Below are 24,576 nucleotides of genomic sequence, written 5' to 3'. Positions count from 1 at the left end.
TACCATAGTCTAGAGTATCTTGATCTGAAATTTAACTCCCTTCAAGGTTCACTACCTTCATCCATTTGTAACATGAGGAAACTTACCTTATTAGATTTATCACGCAACCACTTCAGTAACTCGATTCCAAGTTGCTTGGGAAGCATGCCTAATCTAACGGTGTTGGACTTAAGAAAGAACAATTTCACAGGGAGTCTTCCTCCATTATTGGCACAGAGCACTACATTGAGTACCATTGTCGTAAATGGTAATCGATTTGAAGGACCTGTCCCTGTGTCGTTGCTCAAATGTCATAATTTAGAAGTCCTTGATGTGGGGAACAACACTATAAATGACACGTTTCCAGCATGGCTAGGAACTCTTCAAGTGCTACAGGTCCTTATATTAAAATCGAACAAGTTCCATGGACCTATAAGTACGTGTCAGACTAAGTTTTGCTTTCCCAAATTGCGAATTTTCGATCTTTCTTGTAATAAATTTAGTGGCTCACTTTCTGCAAAAGTTTTTGGAAACTTCAAGGCAATGATCAAACTAGACGACAAAGACACAAAATTTAGTGGCCCACTTTCTCCAAAAGGGATCAAGTACATGGACCATCTATAGTGATAGAGTTATCTGGTAGGTCGTATGAGGATTCAATGAGTTTGGTAATCAAAGGGCAGGATATTGAGCTAGAAAGAATCAACAAGATTATGACAACCATAGATCTCTCAAGTAACCATTTTGAAGGTGTCATTCCGAAAACACTAAAGGATCTCAGCTCACTTTGGCTACTCAATTTATCCTATAACAATCTCATAGGTGCTATTCCAATGGAATTGGGGTAATTGAATAAGCTTGAAGCTTTAGATCTCTCCTGCAATCGGCTCACTGGAAAGATTCCGCATGAATTGACAAGAATGAACTTCCTGGCCTTATTAAACCTCTCTCAAAATCATCTCGTCGGACCAATTCCTCAAGGTCCACAATTCAACACATTTGGTTATGTTAATCTGTTTCTGTTTCTGTTTCAAGTTGACAGAAATGATCTACACAGCCACTCATTAGTTATGTTTCTCAGATTTTTCAAAAAGTTATGTATTTCTTAAAGAATCAACATCATATTTTAGGAACGCGGGGTTCCTCATATATTAGCTTAGGTACAAATAACATGAAAGTCAAATATATTCTTAAAAACAAGCTAAAAGAAAGACATATCTGCATTTGAAGTTCGATTTGTGCCTTTTCTATATTCCGACATATTCATTCACTTTGACTTAAAGGGCGTGTTCATCCTTGTAATGAGAATTGAACATGAATGCTCAAGTGCCTCGACCTCGAGGAGGTGGCAACTTTGTAATATGTATGAAAAAATTAATTATACCACAACATGATTTTCTTAAAATTAATTATGTCACTTTTGTAACAATAGGGGTATATGTGAACCACTTTTGTAACGACGGGAATATTAACTCTAAAATGACAAAGTTGAGGGGTATATCGTGTCCTTTTCCTTAATGTGCCTTGCAATGATAACAATATCAGTTGAATAGGCTACAATTCTACAACAAAAACAACTTTGCTGATGTAGTGTCGATCACTACACCTTTATCTTGAGCCGAGGGTCTACGAAAATAGCCTCTCTACTACTTTGGATATTCTCCATCTCTTCATGTTTGAACTGTATCATATAGATGGAGTTTAATTCCCTCATTAACTAAATGTGAAAAGTCTTGGAAAACAGCACAAGAGACAACTAATCGGAAATTTCTCATAAAATTTCTAATTATGCAGGAAATTAAGACACATATCAAACAAAATTTTGAATAAAAAGCAAATAAAAGAATAAAAATAAAATTCCACACGGTATTATTGCTCATTTTTTTCCTCACTTGACTTAGTCAAGAAATAGTTTCTCTCATTGGAAATTTCTTAGAAGTTCTGCAGAAATTTTTTCCACATAATGGGACCAATTTCACATTCTCTTGCCTAACACACACCGCGGCGATACTTAATGACCTCGAAATGAACACGACATCTAGAGAAAATTAGGACATAGCGAGTATTATTTTGTTAAGTCTTCTCCGTCCTCTAACAAGTGTGGAACACTACAAAATATGAGTAGCAAGTTGTTAGAAGTGACTAGTACTCATTCATTCATGGACCACAAGTTCTGTAGTTAGAAACTAGATATATATATATATATGTGTGTGTGTGTGTGTGTGTGTGTGTGTGTGGATAATGCTAGTTGATTTGTAAGAAGAGAACAAACATCCTGTCATTTGCTGAAAACAAACAAACAAAAAATGGTCATGAGTCTGTTTTTCTTTTATTCATTTCTCTGTTTTGTGTTGCTAATAAGTCTATGTTTTTCTTCATCCTTTGAGCATCATCTTTGCTCTCCCACTGAAGCTTCCGCTTTGCTTCAGTTTAAGCAACACTTTGAGTTTGGTAATCAAAGGGCACGATATTGAACTACAAAGAATCAGCACAATTACGACAACCATAGATCTCTCAAGCAACCATTTTGAAGGTGTCATTCCGAAAACACTAAAGGACCTCAGCTCACTTTGGCTACTCAATTTATCCCATAACAATCTCATAGGTCATATTCCAATGGAATTGGGGCAATTGAATATGCTTGAAGCTTTAGATCTCTCCTGGAATCGGCTCACTGGAAAGATTCCACAGGAATTGACAAGAATGAACTTTCTATCATTCTTAAACCTCTCTCAAAATCTCCTTGTTGGACGCATTCCTCAAGGTTCACAATTCGACACATTTGAAAATGACTCGTATGGTGGCAACCTTGATTTATGTGGTCCTCCTTTATCAAAGAAATGTGGAACGAGTAATCCATCGCATGTTCCTCAACCATTGGAGGAAGAAGAAGAAGATGATGAGTCCTATTTTTTTAGTGGATTTACGTGGGAATCAGTAGTCATAGGCTACAGTTTTGGACTAGTTGTTGGAACTGTCATGTGGAGTCTCATGTTTAAATATCGTAAGCCAAAATGGTTTGTGGAATTTTTTGATGGACTCATGCCTCACAAAAGAAGAAGGCCAAAGAAGAGAGCTCAAAGACAACCGACTTAATGGAAGATTGAGAAGGCAACCTTGTCTTTGTTTGATTTTGTGGACTAATCAGTGAACTTTTCTGGTTCTGTTTTTGTCTTTCTGCTTGTTGTTTGAATATGTTTGATAGAAACATAATTATATGTGTGTTATTTTAATATCAATAGTTATTCAAGTTATGTTAGTTTGTTTCTGATTCAAGTTGATAGAACTACACAGCCTCTCAGTAGTTATGTTACTCAAATTCTTCAAAAATGTCAATGGGTACGTGTTAGATTCTTCAAAAGTAGTGCAATTTGAAGGAACCAACACTGGTGTCATTATATTTCTAGGAGAGTCGGAGCAACATAACTCATCAGGATAACAAAACAGGAAAAAGCAAAACAGTAAGTAAATAGATCAGTTTAGTTTATGATTGAAATCACTTGATATTAGAAAGTTTATATTTTTGAAAGTTGATGTAGAAGAGTACTCAAAACTATAGAATTGGCTAATAATTTTGTGGTTCTGCATCTTTCTAAACATAATCAGCCTTAAAATGTTCCCTAATTCTGTAGTTCTGAATACTCTTCTACATCAACTTTCAAAAATATAAACTTTCTAATATCAAGTGATTTCAAAAGTATCAACTTCCATGATTTTGATTTTGGTAGATTTTTTACATATATTTATTTCGTGAACGAAAGTTTTGTCTCTGGTTGTTCAACAATTAATTCATATTGTTTGATCATCAATGAGGTAAAAGTTTTTTTAAAAGGCAAAACGCTCTATACAAGGATATTTTTTTTATTTTTCAAGTTCAAATTCGAGACCTGTGATTCAGTTTCATTTGGATCTTTACTATCTGCAAAACTTTACATGTCAAAGTTATTTTTGATGGACTAAAATAGACTTATTCCCAAAATTTAATTTAACAAAAAGAGAAATATAATCAAATTATTTAAAAATTAAGAAAAACAAATTAAAACTTTACATAATTTGACACATGGCAAAATATAATTGGTTGAAAATATTGGGCCCACATATGTCAACTCACCTGTCAGAAAAATGACATTCCTATTTTCTTTTCCTAATTTTAGTTTGGACACTTTGAAAACAATTAAAGTATCTTTGTCTTGTTATGGCCGTTCAAAGCTTTGATTATTACAAGAAAGAAAATTGAAAAGATGTATTCTCTTCGTTTTAATTTGTTTATTTATTATTTATAAATTTATTTAATAGAAATATTTTTCTTATTCTAATTTATATATCATACTTTATACTTTAATTTGTTTCAAATAGAATTTTTTTTTAATAATTTATTTTAATTTCAACGTTTCACATAATATATGTTTAAGACTAACATTAATAGATATTTTGATTTTTTATAGTATATAACTTTAATTTAATATTATATCATTAAAAGTTCTTCTTTTTAGTTTATTTTACTTCAATTTTTAGTTTTTTTTCCATTTCTGGGGTTTTTTGTATTTATGTTGTTTTTTTGGTTGAATTGTGAAGGCTAGTGGAATTGCTGCATTTGCTAGAATGACAGTGGAAGATTCAAGAAAAATCTTTACACCAGAACAATACCCTTCTTGGGTTGTTTTCTCAAATCAACAGAAGGTGAAGTCTTTAACCTTTTTTTTAGGATGTATTTGGTAGGACGTAGAGGCAGAGTCAGAATTTTTAGATCACAGTTCTTTTTTGCTATGTTGGGTTTCTGAAAGCTATGTTGCTCGGACTCTCAGAAAATGTTGTTTGTACCCATGTCGGATTCTCTAATGTTGCACTAGTTTGGAGTATTCGACACTCACCCATCACCATTTTTGAAGAGTCCGAGCAACATTGACTGAAAAGACTATTTTTACATCTTAACATTAATATACGGTTAAACCAAAGCTACTAGATTTTGCCGTACTTGTAGCTAAAGCAATGTCATTTATCATAAATTTGTAACATAGACTTATTTTCTGGAAAATGTTTTTCGTAATGGATTTTTTTCTGGGAAAAGACATTTATTGAAGATTGAATCAGCAAATCGGATAGTGTTTTGGTGAAAAATATGTGAGTAGTAAAGATTGATAATAATGTCTATATGTTGAAATAATTGTTTGTTCCTTTTTGATGGAAAATAAGATGTTACCAAACACACTGTTGATGTCCTTTTCTGTTTTTGAGCACATAGTGACCATATAAGATCATTGAGATTAAATTAGTGCATTATGGTTCAAATTGTGGCCTTTGGTTGCAAGACTGTCCCTTTATGGACTTCGTTTAATAATTATCTAGAATACATGTTGTGATTTAGTTTGTTGAGAGCAAACAAGGACCTTTTTAATTTTTCAATTTTGTTCGTACAGTTGGCATGGCTTAATTCTCATCTCGAAAAGATCTGGCCATATGTGGATGAGGTTAGGGGTTCAATGTCTATACATAGTTTGGTTTTCCACTCTATTGCGATTCTGCAATTTTCCATTTCCCCCCTTTTTTTGGTTCTAATTTATGATTGTTGGAACTTCTTTGTTGCTAATTGAGTCGGTATGGATATATATGGTCATTCAGGCAGCATCAGAACTAGTAAAGTCAAGTGTGGAGCCAGTTTTGGAACAATATTGGCCTGTGATTTTGGCGTCGTTAAAATTTTCAAAGTTCACTCTTGATACAGTTGCTCCACAATTCACAGGTTAGTAGATTATGGCTGGCGTAACCTGCCTCAAAGCTCTTGTATATTGTACTACCTAAAAGTTTTAGGAGTCACTTATACATATGAACAAACTTATCAGTCCTCTAGGTCTTTAGGGCATGCTTATGTTTGGAGTAGCATAACATTTCCCTTAGAATGTTCTTGTCGGTCCTCTAGCAGTCTTAAACCTCTCTCAGAATGTTCTTGTCGGTCCAATTCCTCAAGGTCTACAATTCAACACATTTGCAAATGACTCGTATGGTGGCAACCTTGATTTATGTGGTCTTCCTTTATCAAAGCAATGTGGAACAAGTGGTTCATCACATGTTTCTCAACCATCGGAGTCATATTTATTTAGTGGATTTACATGAGAATCAGTAGTCATAGGCTACAGTTGTGAACTAGTTGTTGGAACTGTCGTGTGGAGCCTCATGTTTAAATAGCGTAAGCCAAAATGGTTTGTGGAATTTTTTGATGGACTCATGCCTCACAAAAGAAGAAGGCCAATGAAGAGAGCTCAGAGATGACGGACTTAATGGAAGATTGAGACGGCCAACTTGTCTTTGTTTCATTTGTGGACTAATTAGTGAACTTTTCTGGTTCTGTTTTTGTCTTTCTGTTTGTTGTTTGTATATGTTTGAAAGGAACATAATTATATGTGTGTTATTTAATATCAATGGTTATTCAGGTTATGTTAGTTTGTTTCTGTATCAAGTTGACATAAGTGATCCACACTGCCACTCATCAGCTATGTTACTTAGACTTTTCAAAAATGTCAAACTAGTACGTGTTGGATTCTTCAAAGTTTTGCATTTTTTAAGGAACCAACACGGGTGCGACATCATTATATTTTAGGAGAGTCCGAGCAACAGCTCATTAGTATAACAAAACAGGAGAAAGCAAAGCAGTAAGCAAATAGATCAATTTGGTTTATGATTGAAATCACTTGATAGTTGAAAGTTTATATTTTTGAAAATTGATGTAGAAGGGTAGTCAAAGCTACGGAATTGGCTAATAATGTTCTGCATCTTTCTAATCATAAAACAGCCTTAAAATGTTTACAACTTATTATACAAAACATCAAAACCTAAAGTAAGAACCATATTACTCTTAATTTCTCTTTGTGTTGCACTTGTATAGTTCTTTTCATGTTAGTTATTATTGTTTCTATTTGATGAGCGTTCTGTAAAGTTACATTATTTTTCTAACATAGATGATAAGAAATGTCAAATTAATTTGATAATATATCATGTCTTCAATTATTGTTCATTCTTGTTTTTCTCACTTGACTTAGTCAAGCAGTAGTTTCTGTCATTGGAAATTTCTTAGAAGCTCTACAAAAGATTTTTCTATAGTGTGTGTTACGTAATGGGACCAATTTCACTTCATCTTACGCAACACACATGGTAGAGATAGTTGATGACTTCGAAATGAACACAACATCTAGAGAAAATTAGTTAAGGGTTAAGTCTTCCCCGTCCTCTAACAAGTCTTGTGAAACACTACAAAATATGAACAACGAGTTGTTAGATGTGATTAGTAGTCATTCATGGACCACAAGTTGTGTATAGTTAGGGGTCGTTTGGTAAGTATAGTTATACCTGTATTAATAATGTAGATATTAATTATGCGGGTATTAGTAATATGAGTATTAATAATTAGTTATGTGGGTATTAGTAATGCGAGTTTAGTCATATTATCTGAGATATTATCTCAAATATTTGAGTAGCAAGGATTGCTGATAATGTCTAAATATTGTCTGAGAATAAGTGTTTGCTTATCTGAGATCATTTCCTGCAATTAGATACAACTCCCTTCGTTTCAATTTATCTATCTGAATTGACTTGATACGAAGCTAAAAAAAATAAAGAAGACGTTTATATCTTGTGATCTCAAATTAAAAGTATGTCGAATGTACCATGGACCACTAATTGGTTCAATGACTTCAAAATTCCACACGGTATCATTGTTTTGTTACATACTCTAAGTAGACGTCGAGAAAATGCAGGAGTTAAATCATGTCTTTAATTGTTGTTTCTTTTTTTTCACTTGACTTAGTCATGCAGAACTTTTTTCTATAGTGTGTGTTACGTAACGGGACCAATTTCACATCATCTTGCGTAACACACACTGCAGAGATAGTTAATGACCTCGAAATGAACAACAACATCTAGAGAAAATGAGGACATAGGGAGTAACAAGTTGTTAGAAGTGACTAGTACTCATCCATGGACCACAAGTTACGTAGTTGGTGATGTAAAAGTTGTATTATTTTCTCACCATTTATCCCAAAGTTGAACAAAACAAATATAGTATAACTGACACTATCAAACAAGACTGACTTAAAAACTTGACTCTTCCTGGAAATTGAGTTAACACTTGGGACAACTTTTTTTTGCAGGCCACAAATAAATTAGTCCCCCGTTTTCTACCTCATAGTCCCATGCATAGACAAGTCAACAACACTAATTTATGAAATAGTGTTTAGTTAACTATTTACTTTATTTAATGTGGTGGTCATTGTAATAATTAAGAAATTAAATAGTACTTAGTTAATTATAGCATCCTTTTTTACCTGACTACTTATTTTAATGACTTATTTATATGTTGACGATCATCATGAACCCATATTATTATTTCTATCTTTTTTATTTCTCTTTCTATTTTTATTTTCTCATTATTAAATATTCTAAAGTCTACCAAACGGTAAAACCTTTTGCATCATGCAAAATAAATTGTTGGGTGTTAAAAAAGATCAAATTTGTTTTTTGGTGTATTTTTTGAATTACAAGCACTGCAACAAACACTACAATAAAAATAACTTTTAGTGGCAATAAATATACACATTAATAAAAAGTGTTAAAGATTTTACCGGTTTTAGTTAAGTGTCATTAGATCCAATGTCGCTAAAGGGTTTAGGACATATGCAAAGAGTGTTAATTGCCGTTAAAAATACATATTTAGCGGCAATTAAACTTAATTAATTGCCATTATAGATCATTTTTGATGTAGTGAAATCAATACTATTTTAATATTATTATATCAACTTATGAAATTCAGCGCAATTATTTCAATATCATTGTATAATCTTCTTAATGTTTTGAGTAAGATTTGATTATTCTAACTTTATATCATATTTTTTCATTGATATTTTTTGTTGTTTGTATTCTTACTTCATAAAGGTGTGTATATATCCTACCTTCTTGAAACTTTACTCGTAGGATTACATTAATCAGTATGTTATAGGTATTAGATTTATGTATGACAACTGAAACTAGTATATATATATATGTGGATAATGCTGATTGATTTGTAAAAAGAGAACAAACATCTTGTTATTTGCTGAAAACAAACAAACAAAAAATGGGACGTTTCTTTTTCTTTTATTCATTTCTGTGTTTTGTGTTGCTAATAAGTGAATGCTTTTCTTCTTCCTTTGATCATCATCATTGCTCTCCCACTGAAGTTTCTGCTTTGCTTCAGTTTAAGCAATTCTTTCAAATATCTGATAACTATAGTTTTCAGTGTTACACTTCTTTCCCAAAAACAAAATCTTGGAACGAGAGTAGGGATTGCTGCAGTTGGGATGGAGTCACTTGTGACATATTAAACGGTCATGTTATCGGGTTAGACCTTAGTTGTAGTCAGCTTGGTGGAAGTATTCATCCCAATAGCACCCTCTTCCAACTTCATCATCTCCACACTCTAAACCTTGCTTACAATGACTTTTATCCTTCTTCGATCCCACATAACATTGGCCGATTGACGAATTTGAGACATCTCAACCTTTCTCACTCTTCCTTTTATGGGAAAATCCCAACAGAAATCTCATACCTTTCCAATTTGGTTTCACTTGATCTTTCTGGTTATGGATTACAACTTGATGAGAGAACATTTGAAACAATGCTTCACAACTTCACAACTCTGGAGCTACTTTCTCTCTCTGATGTCAACATCTCATCTCCGATACCTGTCAATATTTCTTCCTCCTTAAGGTACCTGGATCTTGATGGTACTAATATGCGAGGTGTTCTCCCAGAGAGCTTTTTCCTTCCGTCAAACAGCTTGGAAACGCTCAAATTGAGGAGTAATAAACTTCTCATAGGAGTTTTTCCAAAGATCCACCGGAGCAACACTTTGTTAATGGAGTTGGATATTTCATACACAGGCATCTCTGGTGAGCTGCCTCATTCAATTGGCACCTTCAGTTCCTTGAATATCTTGAACCTCGAGCAATGTCAATTCTCTGGTTCCATTCCTTCCACAATCTCTAAATTGAAGCATCTCACACGTTTACATCTTTCCTCCAATTCCTTTTCAGGTGAAATTCCTGATGTTTTCTCTAACCTCCAAAAGCTACGTTATTTAGATTTTTTTAATAACAGCTTCATCGGTCCATTTCCCACATCAATTTTAAGTTTGACACATCTTGAATACCTAGGATTGTCGAGTAATTCCCTATCTGGCCCACTGCCTAGCAACCAAAGCATGCTTCAAAAGTTATCCGTATTGGATTTGTCTGACAACTCGCTGAATGGTACCATACCATCTTGGGTGTTTAACCTCCCTTTGCTATCTTGGTTGTCACTCAATCATAATCAACTCAGCGGTTCTTTTCCTCAATCACTTGTGAATCTCACAAACCTTTATACCCTTGACCTTTCATCAAATAACATCACCATTGATGAGGGAATAAATATCACCTTTCCTAGCCTAGAATTTTTGCTCTTATCATCTTGTGAACTGAAGTATTTTCCACACTTTTTGAGAAATGTGAAGACAATTCAGTACTTGGATATTTCTAACAATAAGATTTGTGGTCAAATCCCTAACTGGTTTAGCGGCATGTGGTGGGACTCCTTGTTGCACCTAAACCTTTCACATAACTCATTAACAGGCCACCTACCACAATTTCGTTACGATAACCTACAGTATCTTGATCTGAAATTTAACTCCCTTCAGGGTCCACTACCTTTATCCATTTGTAACATGAGTTCGCTTTTCTTATTAGATTTATCACACAACTACTTTAGTGACTCAGTTTCACATTGCTTGGGAAGCATGGCTAGTCTAATGGTGCTAGACTTAAGAAGGAACAATTTCACAGGGAGTCTTCCTCCATTATGTGCACAAAGCACTTCATTGAGTACCATTGTCGTAAATGGTAATCGATTTGAAGGACCTGTCCCTGTGTCGTTGCTCAAATGTCATAATTTAGAAGTCCTTGATGTGGGGAACAATGCTATAAACGACACGTTTCCAGCTTGGCTCGGAACTCTTCAAGAGCTGCAGGTCCTTATATTAAAGTCGAACAAGTTCCATGGACCTATAAGTACGTGTCAGACTAAGTTTTGCTTTCCCAAGTTGCGAATTTTTGATCTTTCTCGTAATGATTTCAGTGGCTCACTTCCTGCAAAAGTTTTTGGAAACCTCAAGGCAATGATTAACTTAGATGACAAAGACACAAGAGGGATCAAGTACATGGAATCTAAGTCGAATTTGTCATTTGACACATCGTATAAGGATTCAGTGAGTTTGGTAATCAAAGGGCACGATATTGAACTACAAAGAATCAGCACAATTATGACAACCATAGATCTCTCAAGCAACCATTTTGAAGGTGTCATTCCGGAAACACTAAAGGACCTTAGCTCACTTTGGCTACTCAATTTATCCCATAACAATCTCATAGGTCATATTCCAACGGAATTGGGACAATTGAATAAGCTTGAAGCTTTAGATCTCTCTTGGAATCGGCTCACTGGAAAGATTCCGCAGGAATTGACAAGAATGAACTTTCTGGCAGTCTTAAACATCTCTCAAAATCATCTCGTCGGATCAATTCCTCACGGTCTACAGTTCAACACATTTGAAAATGACTCGTATGGTGGCAACCTTGATTTATGTGGTCTTCCTTTAACAAAGAAATGTGGAACGAGTGATTCATCGCATGTTCCTCATCAATTGGAGTCTGAAGTAGAAGGCGAGTCATATTTTTTTAGTGGATTTACGTGGGAATCAGTAGTCATAGGCTACAGTTTTGGACTAGTTGTTGGAACTGTCATGTGGAGTCTCATGTTTAAATATCGTAAGCCAAAATGGTTTGTGGAATTTTTCGATAGACTCATGCCTAACAAAAGAAGAAGGCCAAAGAAGAGAGCTCAGAGACGACAGACTTAATGGAAGATTGAGAGGGCCAACTTATCTTTGTTTGATTTTGTGGACTAATTAGTGAACTTTTCTGGTTCTGTTTTTGTCTTTCTAATTTTCTGTTTGTTGTTTGTATATGTTTGATAGAAACATAATTATATGTGTGTTATGTTAGTTTGTTTCTGTTTCAAGTTGATAGAAGTGATCTACACAGCCACTCATTAGTTATGTTACTCGGACTCTTTTAAAATGTCAACCGCTACGTATTGAATTCTTCAAAAGTAGTGCATTTTTTATGAAACCAACACAAATGCAACATCATTTTATTTTTAGGAGAGTCGGAGCAACATAGCTCATCAGCATAACAAAACAGGAGAAAGCAAAGCAGTAAGCAAATTGATCAGTTTGGTTTATGATTGAAATCAATTGATATTAGAAAGTTAATTTTTTGAAAAATTGATATAGAAGAGTACTCAAAACTACAGAATTGGCTAATAATTTTGTGGTTCTGCATCTTTCTAATCATAACTCAGCCTTAAAATGTTCTCTAACTCAGTATCAACTTCCGCAATTTTGATTTTGGTAGATTTTTACATATATTTATACTTCATGACGAAAGATATCTCCGATTGTTCAACAACTAGTTCATATTGTTTGACTATCAATGAGGGAAAGGTTTTTTAAAAAAGGTAAAACGCTCTATACAAGGTTTTTATTTTATTTTTCAAGTTCGATTTCGATGATTCAGTTTCATCTGGATCTTTACTATCTGCAAAACTACATGTCAAAGTTATTTTTGATGGTCTAAAATAGACTTATTCGTAAAATTTAATGTAACACAAAAAGAAATAGGCAAAATGGTCTGATGGACCCTTGTACTTGTACCAATTTGTATTATGAACCCTTCTACTTACGTCTTTGTCATCTGGACCCTTACACTCAATAAAACACAATATATCAAACCCCTCTGACCATTGACCATGCTTATGTGGCATGAAGATGGTTGAGTTGGCAAGAGAGTGAGGCTACACGCCTATTAAGGCAAGTGAACACCATATTTAAATCTTAAAAATATTTAAATTATAATTGAATAAAATAATAAACTTAAAAAAGAAAAAAAAATCATTCTTCTTCAACCAATCCATCTGCTTTTTCATCCATCCATCCTTGCCCAACCCTTTTTTTTTCTTTCTTCCATCTTCTTTGGCAAAATGGTCTAGTACACCAGAGGCGGCGAGGAGCATTTATACGCCGGAGGCAATGAGGAGTTTCTTGGCCTTCTGGTATGTCGGAGAGGATGGAGAGCATAGGGGGTCCCTAGTGGTTCGCAGCAGTCGACAATGGCGAGGAGCTGGTGCGGCGATTTGTGGAGGTTGGAGAAGGAGGAAAGAAAAATGGTGAGGGTGTGCGATGAAGATGGAGACTGGTGAGGGAGATCGTATTTTTGGTCTCGCCAACAAGAGGAGCGGCAGCAGCAATGACTTTCTCCAGCAGTTGGGCCATTTCACGGTGAAAATGGAAGATGATGCTAGGAGATCCAAACTTTTAATTTAAAATAGTAAATTAAAATTTGATTTGTCAAAATTGCATCAAAACTTCATGATTTTTATTTTGTCAAAAAAGAAATTATTATAAAAAGGGATAAAAAATGATGTGGCAAATTTTATCTGACATGGAGTGTGACATTAGCGCGATTGAGAGTCACGGTGAGTTGAAAGGGTTCAACAGGTTGAGTTTAGATGGGTTCAAGGGTCCAGATGACAAAGAGGTAAGTAGAAGGGTTCACAATACAAATGCATACAAGTACAAGAGTCTACCAGACCATTTTGCCAAAGAAATATAATCAAATTATTTAAAAATTAAGAAAGACAAATTAAAACCTGTACATTATTTGACACATGGCAAAATATAATTGGCTAAGAATTTTGTCCCACAAATAGTCAACTCACATGTCAGAAAAACATTCCTATTTTCTTTTCCTAATTTTAGTTTGGACACTTCGAAAACAATTAAAGTATCTTTGTCTGGTTATGGCCGTTCAAAGCTTTGATTATAACAAGAAAGATGATTGAAAATATCAGTTTTCTTCGTTTTAATTTATTTGTTTTATTTTATTATTTTTTAATTTTAATTATTATCATACTTTATACTTTAATGTCTCAAAAAGAATACAGTAATATTTTTCTTTTTTAAATAATTTTTTTAATTTCAACGTTTCACATGATATATGTTTAAGATTATAATATTAAAAGATATTTTGATATGTTTTTTATATAACTTTAATATAATATTATATCATTGAAAATTCTTTTTTAATTATATTTTTTTTTGAATTTTTAAATTTCAATATTCCACGTGACATGTTTAAAAATTATTTTAAAAGCATACGATTCAAAGATTTTTTTTCACTTTCTTAAACTTATATCAAGTCGGTGAACACTAGACAAACAAATTAAAACTAAGGGCCTATTTGGAAGGACACCCTGATAATTGGATTTGGTGTAATTGGTGTAATTACACTGTCTTGTCCTGTTTGGAAGGACGTGTAATTACTTGGTCAGCAGGTAATTGGTGTAATTGGCAGGGGGTAATTACACTCTACAATTCACAAGCAGAGGCTGTGAATTGCTGGTAATTACAGGTGTAATTACCACTTGATTACTTTTTAATTTCTATTTTAATTTTTTTTACATCTATTATTTTAAGTTCTTTTTTTATTTTTATTATTCTAAAAATTTGCAAAAGTTTATTTTTTATTTTTTATTATTATATTTTATTTTCTTTTTGTTCTCAACCTTACTTTACGTGATTCTATGTAATTTTCTTGTATTATCTATTTCTTTATGCCATGCTTATTTTCTCATTAGCATAATTTTATTAGTATTCTAATTTTTAAATTAAAATAGAATTTATTGTTAAGTAAGGTTATAGACTTACGTTTTCTTTATTAAGAAAAAATAAAAATAAATCATATTTATTGCTATGTTGAAATTTTTTATAAGAGTATTATGTTAAATTTTTTGTTTTGAATTTATAACCTATGTTATATTTTCAGTTTCATTTGTTTTAGTAATATTGAATTTACATTGCACGTGATTTTTAATTAGACTTGATAGATTATATTTTTGTCAAACATTTAATAGTTTATGACATTTTATTTATATATTATTATTTTTATCAAATATGCATTTCACGATGTTCGTAGAAACTTCATACTTTTAGTTGTTACGATCAATTCAATTGAAATATATTAATTTGAAAAAATATAAATCAATTCTTTTTTCATAATATTAATTACAGAAAATATGTTTATTAATTAATATATTTTCAAAAAAGAATATATATCTTAAATATTTAATTTAATGTCATTTATAAAGTTTCTTATTTGTCTAGTATAAATTTTTAATAATTAATTTTTATTTTTAAAACTTATTATAATTTTATGATTGCAATTGTGCATCCAAACAGAACATGTGTAATTACACTGTGGCATCCAAATAGGACATGTGTAATTACAGTGTAATTACACTGTGCCAACCAAACAGGTCACTGTAATTACTAGACAGTGTAATTACTAGGCTGGTAATTACTGCCCTAGTAATTACACCAATTTCAATTACCAAGTGGCTTTCCAAACAGACCCTAAGTCTCACTTTTCAATACACATATTCCAACTTTCATTGAGTCTCAAGATATACTTTCTAATTTATTTTTTTCAAGAATTTACTTGTTGGAAGAACCCCACCAGAAGAAAACTCCAAAAAACAGATTATAAATCCCAACTTTGAGTTCTTCTTTCAACAATTTTAAGTTTCAGTGAATCTCAAGATGTAATTTTTTTTTCAAGAATTCACCTTTTAGGAAAACCCCATAAGAAGAAAACTCCAAAAACAGATTCAAAATTTCACCTTTTTTTTTAGTTCTTTTCAACATTTTTCAGTTTATTACCTCACAAAAATCATTGAACAAGGAAGAGGGGATTTAACAAAAAGTGGGAAAAAAATGTCATTTGTTTTAGGGGATGTGTTTGGAATAGCATTTGGACTTGCTATAATAGTTGCTTTTGTGAAATCTGAAAATGCTAGATCCAAACAACGTACTGATCTGGTTAGTCAACCAAAGTCTTTGTTTTTTTTGGATTTTTATTTTTTTCCATTTCTGGGGTTTTTTGTATTTATGTTGTTTTTTTGGTTGAATTGTGAAGGCTAGTGGAATTGCTGCATTTGCTAGAATGACAGTGGAAGATTCAAGAAAAATCTTTACACCAGAACAATACCCTTCTTGGGTTGTTTTCTCAAATCAACAGAAGGTGAAGTCTTTAACCTTTTTTTTAGGATGTATTTGGTAGGACGTAGAGGCAGAGTCAGAATTTTTAGATCACAGTTCTTTTTTGCTATGTTGGGTTTCTGAAAGCTATGTTGCTCGGACTCTCAGAAAATGTTGTTTGTACCCATGTCGGATTCTCTAATGTTGCACTAGTTTGGAGTATTCGACACTCACCCATCACCATTTTTGAAGAGTCCGAGCAACATTGACTGAAAAGACTATTTTTACATCTTAACATTAATATACGGTTAAACCAAAGCTACTAGATTTTGCCGTACTTGTAGCTAAAGCAATGTCATTTATCATAAATTTGTAACATAGACTTATTTTCTGGAAAATGTTTTTCGTAATGGATTTTTTTCTGGGAAAAGACATTTATTGAAGATTGAATCAGCAAATCGGATAGTGTTTTGGTGAAAAATATGTGAGTAGTAAAGATTGATAATAATGTCTATATGTTGAAATAATTGTTTGTTCCTTTTTGATGGAAAATAAGATGTTACCAAACACACTGTTGATGTCCTTTTCTGTTTTTGAGCACATAGTGACCATATAAGATCATTGAGATTAAATTAGTGCATTATGGTTCAAATTATGGTCTTTGGTTGCAAGACTGTCCCTTTATGGACTTTGTTTAATTTCTATCTAGAATACATCTTGTGATTTAGTTTGTTGAGGGCAAAAACTGACCTTTTGAATTTTTCAATTTTGTTCTTACAGTTGGCATGGCTTAATTCTCATCTTGAAAAGATCTGACCATATGTGGATGAGGTTAGGGGTTCAATGTCTATACATAGTTTAGTTTTCCACTCTATTGCGATTCTGCAATTTTTCATTTCCCCCTTTTTTTGGTTCTAATTTATGATTGTTGGAACTTCTTTGTTGCTAATTGAGTCGGTATGGGTATATATGGTCATTCAGGCAGCATCAGAACTAGTAAAGTCAAGTGTGGAGCCAGTTTTGGAACAATATAGGCCTGTGATTTTGGCGTTGTTAAAATTTTCAAAGTTCACTCTTGATACAGTTGCTCCACAATTCACAGGTTAGTAGATTATGGCTGGCGTAACCTGCCTCAAAGCTCTTGTATATTGTACTACCTAAAAGTTTTAGGATTCACTTATACATATGAACAAACTTATCAGTCCTCTAGGTCTTTAGGGCATGCTTATGTCTGGAGTAGCGTAACATTTCCCTACACGGACACCACCACCATAAAAAAAAAAACGGCATAACATTTTCCTGCCATTTATAGCCTCTTGAGATGTCAAAATGTGACAAATAATTTTGAGACAGGCAAGGGTATAAAAGATATTCAAACCTCAAAGAGCATTCCAATCATCTCGTGCCAGCTAATCCTTAATAAAAGAAACTGCTTGTGAGGATGAATCTCACTACATTTAACAAATGCTTGATCTCATGTATATGCCACTGCAGGGATTTCTATTATTGAAGATGGAAGTGACGGTATTACTATGGAATTAGAGATGCAATGGGATGGTACCATACCATCTTGGGTGTTTAGCCTACCTTTGCTATCTTCAGTGTCGCTCCAACATAACCGATTCAGAGGACTAGCCGATGAAGTGATCAAAACAAACCCAACATTAAAGCAACTGCATTTAAGCAATAATCAACTCAGTGGTTCTTTTCCTCAATCACTTGTGAATCTCACAAACCTTAAAACCCTTGGACTTTCATCAAATAACATCACCATTGATGAGGGAATGAATATCACCTTTCTTAGCCTATCATCTTTATTCTTATCATCTTGTCAACTGAAGGATTTTCCACACCTCTTGAGAAATGTAAAGACACTTGTGTACTTGGATATTTCTAACAATATGATTCGTGGTCAAATTCCTGACTGGTTTAGCGGCATGAGGTGGGACAACTTGTGGTACCTAAATATTTCACATAATCTTTTGACAGGATACCTACCACAATTGCATTTCCATAATCTAGGGTATCTTGATTTGAAATTTAACTCCCTTCTGGGTCCACTACCCTAATCCATTTGTAACATGAGTTCGCTTATCTTATTAGATTTATCACGTAACAACTTCAGTAACTACAGTTTCGTATGAGGATTCATTGAGTTTGGTAATCAAAGGGCAGGATATTGAGCTACAAAGAATCAACACAATTATGACAACCATAGATCTCTCAAGCAACCATTTTGAAGGTGTCATTCCGAAAACACTAAAGGATCTCAGCTCACTTTGGCTACTCAATTTATCCCATAACAATCTCATAGGTCATATTCCAATGGAACTGGGGCAATTGAATACGCTTGAAGCTTTAGATCTCTCCTGGAATTGGCTCACTGGAAAGATTCTGCAGGAACTGACAAGAATGAACTTTCTGGCCTTCTTAAACGTCTCTCAAAATCATCTTGTCGGACCAATTCCTCACGGTCTACAGTTCAACACATTCGAAAATTATTCGTATGGTGGAAACCTTGATTTATGTGGTCTTCCTTTATCAAAGCAATGTGGAACGAGTGATTCATCACATGTTCCTCAACCATTGGAGTCCGCAGAAGAAGGCGAGTCATATTTTTTTAGTGGATTTTCTTGGGAATTAGTAGTAATAGGCTACAGTTTTGGACTTGTCGTTGGAACTGTCATGTGGAGCCTCATGTTTAAATATCGTAAGTCAAAGTGGTTTGTGGAATTTTTTGATGGACTCATGCCTCACAAAAGAAGAAGGCCAAAGAAGAGAGCTCAGAGACGAAGGACTTAATGGAAGCTTGAGAGGGCTAAATTGTCTTTGTTTGATTTTGTGGACTAGTGAACTGTTCTGTTTTTGTCTTTTTTTAATTTTCTATTTGTTGTTTGTATATGTTAGAAACATAATTATATGTGTGTTATTGTAGTATTCAATTTATGTTAGTTTGTTTCTGTTTCAAATTGACAGAAGTGATCTACACAGCAACTCTAGCTATGTTACTTAGATTTTTCAAAAATGTCAACAGGTACGTGTTGGATTCTTCAAAAGTTGTGTATTTATTAAGGAACCAACATGAGCAGTGGCGGATCCAGGATTTTCATTAAGGGGGTTCGAAAAAAAGAGAGCAGTGCTTAAGATTTGAGGTTTGAACCCCTCAACCACTAAACTAACCTCTAATCTTATATTCAGGAGGTTCAAAATCAATATATAAACATAAAAATTCTTTAAAATACCTTAAATATACAACGTAATTTTTTGCCGAGGGAGTTGGTCCACCCCTGAACATGGGTGCGACATCATCATATTTTAGGAGAGTCCGAGCAACATAGCTCATTAATACAACAAAATTGGATAAAGCAGTGCAGTAAGCATATAGAGTTTGGTTCATGATTGAAATTAGTTGATATTAGAAAGTTTATATTTGTGAAAATTGATGTAGAAGAATGCTCAAAACTACAGAAGTGGCTAATAATTTTGTGGTACTTCATCTTTCTAGTCATAAAACATCCTTAAAATGTTCTCTAACTCAGTTTCAACTTCTGCAATTTTAATTTTGGTAGATTTTTACATATATTTATACTTCATGACGAGTGTTATGTCTCACGTGATCCAACAACTAATTCATACTGCTTGATTATGAATGAGGAAATTTTTTTGTTTTTGGGAAAAATGCTCTCTGGAATCGGCTCACTGGAAAGATTCCAAGGGAACTGACAAGACTAAAATTCCTGGCAGTCTAAAAACTCTGTCTGAATGTTCTTTTCAGACCGATTGCATGCTCCTCGTCCATTGGAGTCCGAAGAAGAAGAAGAAGAAGAGAGTCGTATTTTGCTAGTTGTGGATTAATTGTTGTAACTGTCATGTGGCACCTCATGTTTAAAGATGGTAAGCTGAACATGTGATCCTTCAATACAATTAGTCTCTCAGTTTTCTTTGCTTGTGCATCATTTTTTTATTTGATCACTACACCTTTATCTTGAGTCGAGGGTCTACGGAAACAACTTGTCTACTACTTTGGTTATTTTCCATCTCTTCATATTTGAACTGTATCATATAGATGGAATTTCCCTCATTAACTTAATGTGAAAAGTCTTTTGGAAAACAGCACAAGAGACAACTAATTGGAAATTTCTCTGCAGGTGGAAGGATCTTCACCAAGTTATTCAGAACATACTAATTAAGCAAGAAAACACACATCAAACAAAATTTTGTATAAAATTCCACAAGGAGGAAATGAAGGACTTAAATCATGTCTTTAATTATTGTTCATTTTTTTCCTCACTTGACTTAGTCAAGCAATAGTTTCTACCATTTGAAATTTCTAAGAAGTTCTGCAGAAATTTTTTCTACATAATGGGACCAATTTCACATTATCTTGCGTAACACACTGCAGAGATAGTTAATGACTTTGAAATGAACACAACATCTAGAGAAAAATAGGACATAGAGAGTATTATTTTGTTAAGTCTTCTCCGTCCTCTAAAAAGTCTTGTGGAACACTACAAAATATGAGTATCAAGTTGTTAGAAGTGAGTAGTACTCATCTTGTAATTCAATTGTTCATCAGTCCCGATTCATCATAATCTTTTTTTTTTCCTCTAGTCTTTGTGGAAATTGGCTTAAAGTCTTACAAGTCATCGTCTACTAGTTACAATACTGTATCACTTTTTTCCTTAGTTGGAATGGAATATTGATGGATTTTCCCTTATTTACTTAATGTGAAAATTATTGTGTACCTAACAAGTTTGAAAATAGCAGAAGAGACAACTAATCACTCACTTGGATTGACCTTTTCTGATTGTATAGATTTCATGGAAAAATTGCACCAAAATTTATTTAATCCTCAATTGACTTGGTCATGCAACAGTTTCTCTTTGAAAAGTATTGGGGAAAACAGAAGAGATGTTGATGGAAAGTTGGACAAGGTTGACATAAAACAGGAGTTCAAATAACTATAAAATATGTATGGATTTTGTAAAAACAGAACATTCTGTAAATATGCTGTAAACAAAAAGTAATTCCCGTGACCAGTTCAGTTCAAGGTTGGTCACGAGGGTTGAATAAAAATTACTTGAAAGTTGTTAAGGGGTATTTAAATGTCCATGTAGTTTAAGTCCTAAAGTAAATTTAGCTGTCAAGTTTGAGGGTGATTTTAGGATTTTTCTCAAAAGTTAACCAGTCAAATTGAAAAAAGTGTTCAAATAGGGAAAATATGTAAAAAGTGTTATTTTCCATCTCTTCCTATTTGAACTGTATCATATAGATGGAATTTCCCTCATTAACTTAATGTGAAAAGTCTTGGAAAACAGCACAAGAGACAACTAATCGGAAGTTTCTCTGCAGGTGGAAGGATCTTCACCAAGTTATTCAAAACATACTAATTAAGCAGGAAATGAAGGACTTAAATCATGTCTTAAATTATTGTTCATCTTTTCCACTTGACTTAGTCAAGCAATAGTTTCTACTATTTGAAATTTCTAAGAAGTTGTGCAGAAATTTTTTCTACATAATGGGACCAATTTCACATCATCTTGCGTAACACACAATGCAGAGATAATTAATGACTTCGAAATGAACACAACATCTAGAGAAAATTAGGACATAGAGAGTATATATTATTTTGTTAAGTCTTCTCCATCCTCTAACAAGTCTTGTGGAACACTACAAAATATGAGTAACAAGTTGTTAGAAGTGACTAGTACTCGTCTTGTGATTCAATTGTTCATCAGTCCCGATTCATCATAATCTTTTTTTTTTCCTCTAGTCTTTGTGGAAATTGACTCAAAGACTTACAAGTCACCGCCCGCTAGTTACAATACTGTATCACTTTTTTCCTTAGGTGGAATGGAATATAGATGGATTTTCCCTTATTAACTTAATGTGAAAATTATTGTGTACCAAACAAGTTTGAAAATAGCAGAAGAGACAACTAATCACTAACTCGGAATATTGACCTTTTATGATTGTATAAATTCCATGGAAAAATTGCATAAAAAATTATTGCATTCATACAACTTGGTTCACTTGATTAAAGTTTCTCTCTTTGAAAAGGATTGTGGAAAATAGAAGAAGAGATGTTGATGGAAAGTTGGAAAAGGATGACTTAAAATAGGATATATATCTATTCATCTACTCTATACTATCTTAAAAAATGTTAAATTACTAAAATATTTTCAACTTATATTTATTTATTTAATTTAAAATATAGTGTACTACATGATTTGGCATTCACGTGCATCAAAACTAGTACTATCTTAAGAATATGAATTCTCTAACTTAAATTTTAAATTACTATAATACCCCAACTAAAAATACTCATGAATTTAGTATATCTTCTATAGTTTATATTTATACTTATTTATTTATTTGTTTATATTATATTAAAACATATTATTTTTTTCACATTGAAGGGTTGTGACTTTTCCGATGAGTTGTGACTTTTTCAAATAATTGTGACTCTTCTAAAAGATCAGTTGCTCTATTATGACCAGAATTTTTGTTGTGGATATTGATATTCCTTTTTTAAATTGAGAAAAATGTGTAGACTCACACATCCTACGTGACATATTACACCTAGAACGTTACATAGTAGAAAAACTGAAAATGTCTACTACTCCACTTGAACTGTATCATATTTGTCCTTTTTCCCACCTGTAGTCTTTGTGGAAATTGTCTTATTGAAGACTTTGGTTTAAAAGAACAAAATAAAATTCCACACGGTATTATTGTTTTGTTGTTACATAGGAGGAAATGAAGGACTTAAAATCATGTCTTTAATTATTCTTCATTATTTTTTTCCTCACTTCATAACTTAGTCAAGCAATATATAGTTTCTCTCATTGGAAATTTCTCACAACTTATGCAGAAATATTTTCTACACTGTGTTACGTAACATGATCAATTTCACATCATCTTGCGTAACGCACACCGTAGAGATAGTCGATCGATGATCTCGAAATGAACAACAACATCTAGGGAAAATGATGTGTAACAAGTTGTTAGAAGTGACTAGTACTCATTCATTGACCACAAGTGACTAAAAATTGACTTAACACTTGGGACAACTTTTTCTGCAACCACAAATTATTACCCCATTTTATTTGTCTGGATGTGTTTCTTTTCTTTTGTTAATTTATAGTCCCATGCATAAACAAGTCAACAACGCTACTTTATGAAATATTGTTTAGTTAATTGTTCACCTTATTTAACATGGAGGTCGTTGTAATAATTAAGAAATGGAATAGTGTTTAGTTAATTATAGCATTCTTTCTTACGTGACTATTTATTTTATTGACTTATTATATCTTGGCAATTATCATGAATCCATTACGTTTACCATTTTTATTCTTCTTTCTATTTTTATTCTTTCATTATTAAATATTCTAAAGTCTACCAAACTAAAAAACCTTTTGCATTATACAAAATATATTGTTGGGTGTTAATAAAAAGATCAATTTGCTTTTTGGTGTATTCTTTAAATTACAAGCACTACAACAACAACAAAATTTAGCGGCAATAAATATACACATTAATAAAGGGTGTTAAAGTTTTTACCGGCATTGGTTAAGTATCATTAGATCCAATGTAGCTAAAGACTTTAGAGACATGTACAAAGAAGGTTATTACCGCTAAAAATACATTATATCATTATATCAACTTATCAAATTCAGCTCAACTATTTCAATATCATTGTATATAAACTTGTTAAAGTTTTGAGTAAGATTTTATTATTCTAACTTTATATTATATTTTCATTGAAATTTTTTGTTGTTTGTATTCTTACTTCATAAAGGTCTGCGTATATCCTACCTTCTTGAAACTTTACTCGTAGGATTACATTAATCAGTATGTTATAGGTATTCAATTTATGTATGACAACTGATACTAGTATATAAATATGTGGATAAGGCTGATTGATTTATAAAAAGACAACAAACATCCTGTTATTTGCTGAAAACAAACAAACAAAAAATGGGACGTTTCTTTTTCTTTTATTCATTTCTTTGTTTTGTGTTGCTAATAAGTCTATGCTTTTGTTCTTCCTTTGATCATCATCTTTGCTCTCCCACTGAAGCTTCCACTTTGCTTCAGTTCAAACAATCCTTTCAAAATATGTCCAAAGAGTACTGTCGTTATGAGTGCTATGAAGATTGTTTCCCAAAAACAAAGTCTTGGAATGAGAGTAGAGATTGCTGCAGTTGGGATGGAGTCACTTGTGACTTATTAAACGGTCATGTTATCGGGTTAGACCTTAGTTGTAGTCAGCTTCTTGGCAGTTTTCATCCCAATAGCAGCCTCTTCCAACTTCATCATCTCCACACACTAAACCTTGCTTACAATTACTTTTATCCTTCTTCAATCCCACATAACATTGGCCGATTGAGGAATTTGAGGCATCTCAACCTTTCTAATTCTTTCTTTAGTGGGAAAAT

At 33.0% G+C, this 24,576-nt stretch overlaps 3 protein-coding genes across 3 annotated transcripts; all 3 read left to right on the top strand.

Annotated features, from left to right (window-relative positions):
• The first annotated feature begins 2,451 nt into the window (after positions 1–2,451).
• Positions 2,452–3,080, top strand: LOC125850960 (receptor-like protein 9DC3). Its single transcript, XM_049530779.1, has one exon. It carries the CDS (start codon positions 2,596–2,598, stop codon positions 3,073–3,075), a length of 480 nt encoding a protein of 159 aa, XP_049386736.1. The 5' UTR covers positions 2,452–2,595; the 3' UTR covers positions 3,076–3,080.
• Positions 3,081–4,538: 1,458 nt separating this feature from the next.
• Positions 4,539–18,152, top strand: LOC125850965 (synaptotagmin-5-like). The gene is made up of 5 exons (XM_049530783.1): positions 4,539–4,659; positions 5,397–5,447; positions 5,599–5,719; positions 17,630–18,077; positions 18,125–18,152. The coding sequence occupies exons 1-5, from the start codon at positions 4,582–4,584 to the stop codon at positions 18,150–18,152; spliced, it is 726 nt and encodes a 241-aa protein (XP_049386740.1). The 5' UTR covers positions 4,539–4,581.
• Positions 18,001–19,094, top strand: LOC125850959 (receptor-like protein 9DC3). Its single transcript, XM_049530778.1, has one exon. It carries the CDS (start codon positions 18,341–18,343, stop codon positions 18,935–18,937), a length of 597 nt encoding a protein of 198 aa, XP_049386735.1. The 5' UTR covers positions 18,001–18,340; the 3' UTR covers positions 18,938–19,094.
• Positions 19,095–24,576: the final 5,482 nt, after the last annotated feature.

This window comes from Solanum stenotomum, unplaced genomic scaffold, assembly GCF_019186545.1.
Source record: "Solanum stenotomum isolate F172 unplaced genomic scaffold, ASM1918654v1 scaffold21219, whole genome shotgun sequence".
In the NCBI taxonomy this organism is placed as follows: Eukaryota; Viridiplantae; Streptophyta; class Magnoliopsida; order Solanales; family Solanaceae; genus Solanum; species Solanum stenotomum.
Note: the sequence above shows the minus strand (reverse complement) of the source record. Positions and strands in the feature narration are given on the sequence as shown.

Bases quoted from the DNA above. Each gene is read 5' to 3' on its own strand.
- LOC125850960 (XM_049530779.1), top strand. From the start codon at position 2,596: ATGGAATTGGGGCAATTGAATATGCTTGAAGCTTTAGATCTCTCCTGG.
- LOC125850965 (XM_049530783.1), top strand. From the start codon at position 4,582: ATGACAGTGGAAGATTCAAGAAAAATCTTTACACCAGAACAATACCCT. The intron at 5,448-5,598 runs GTTAGGGGTTCA...ATGGTCATTCAG, and splicing joins TCTGGCCATATGTGGATGAG to GCAGCATCAGAACTAGTAAA. The intron at 18,078-18,124 runs GTGGGACAACTT...ATCTTTTGACAG, and splicing joins GACTGGTTTAGCGGCATGAG to GATACCTACCACAATTGCAT.
- LOC125850959 (XM_049530778.1), top strand. From the start codon at position 18,341: ATGACAACCATAGATCTCTCAAGCAACCATTTTGAAGGTGTCATTCCG.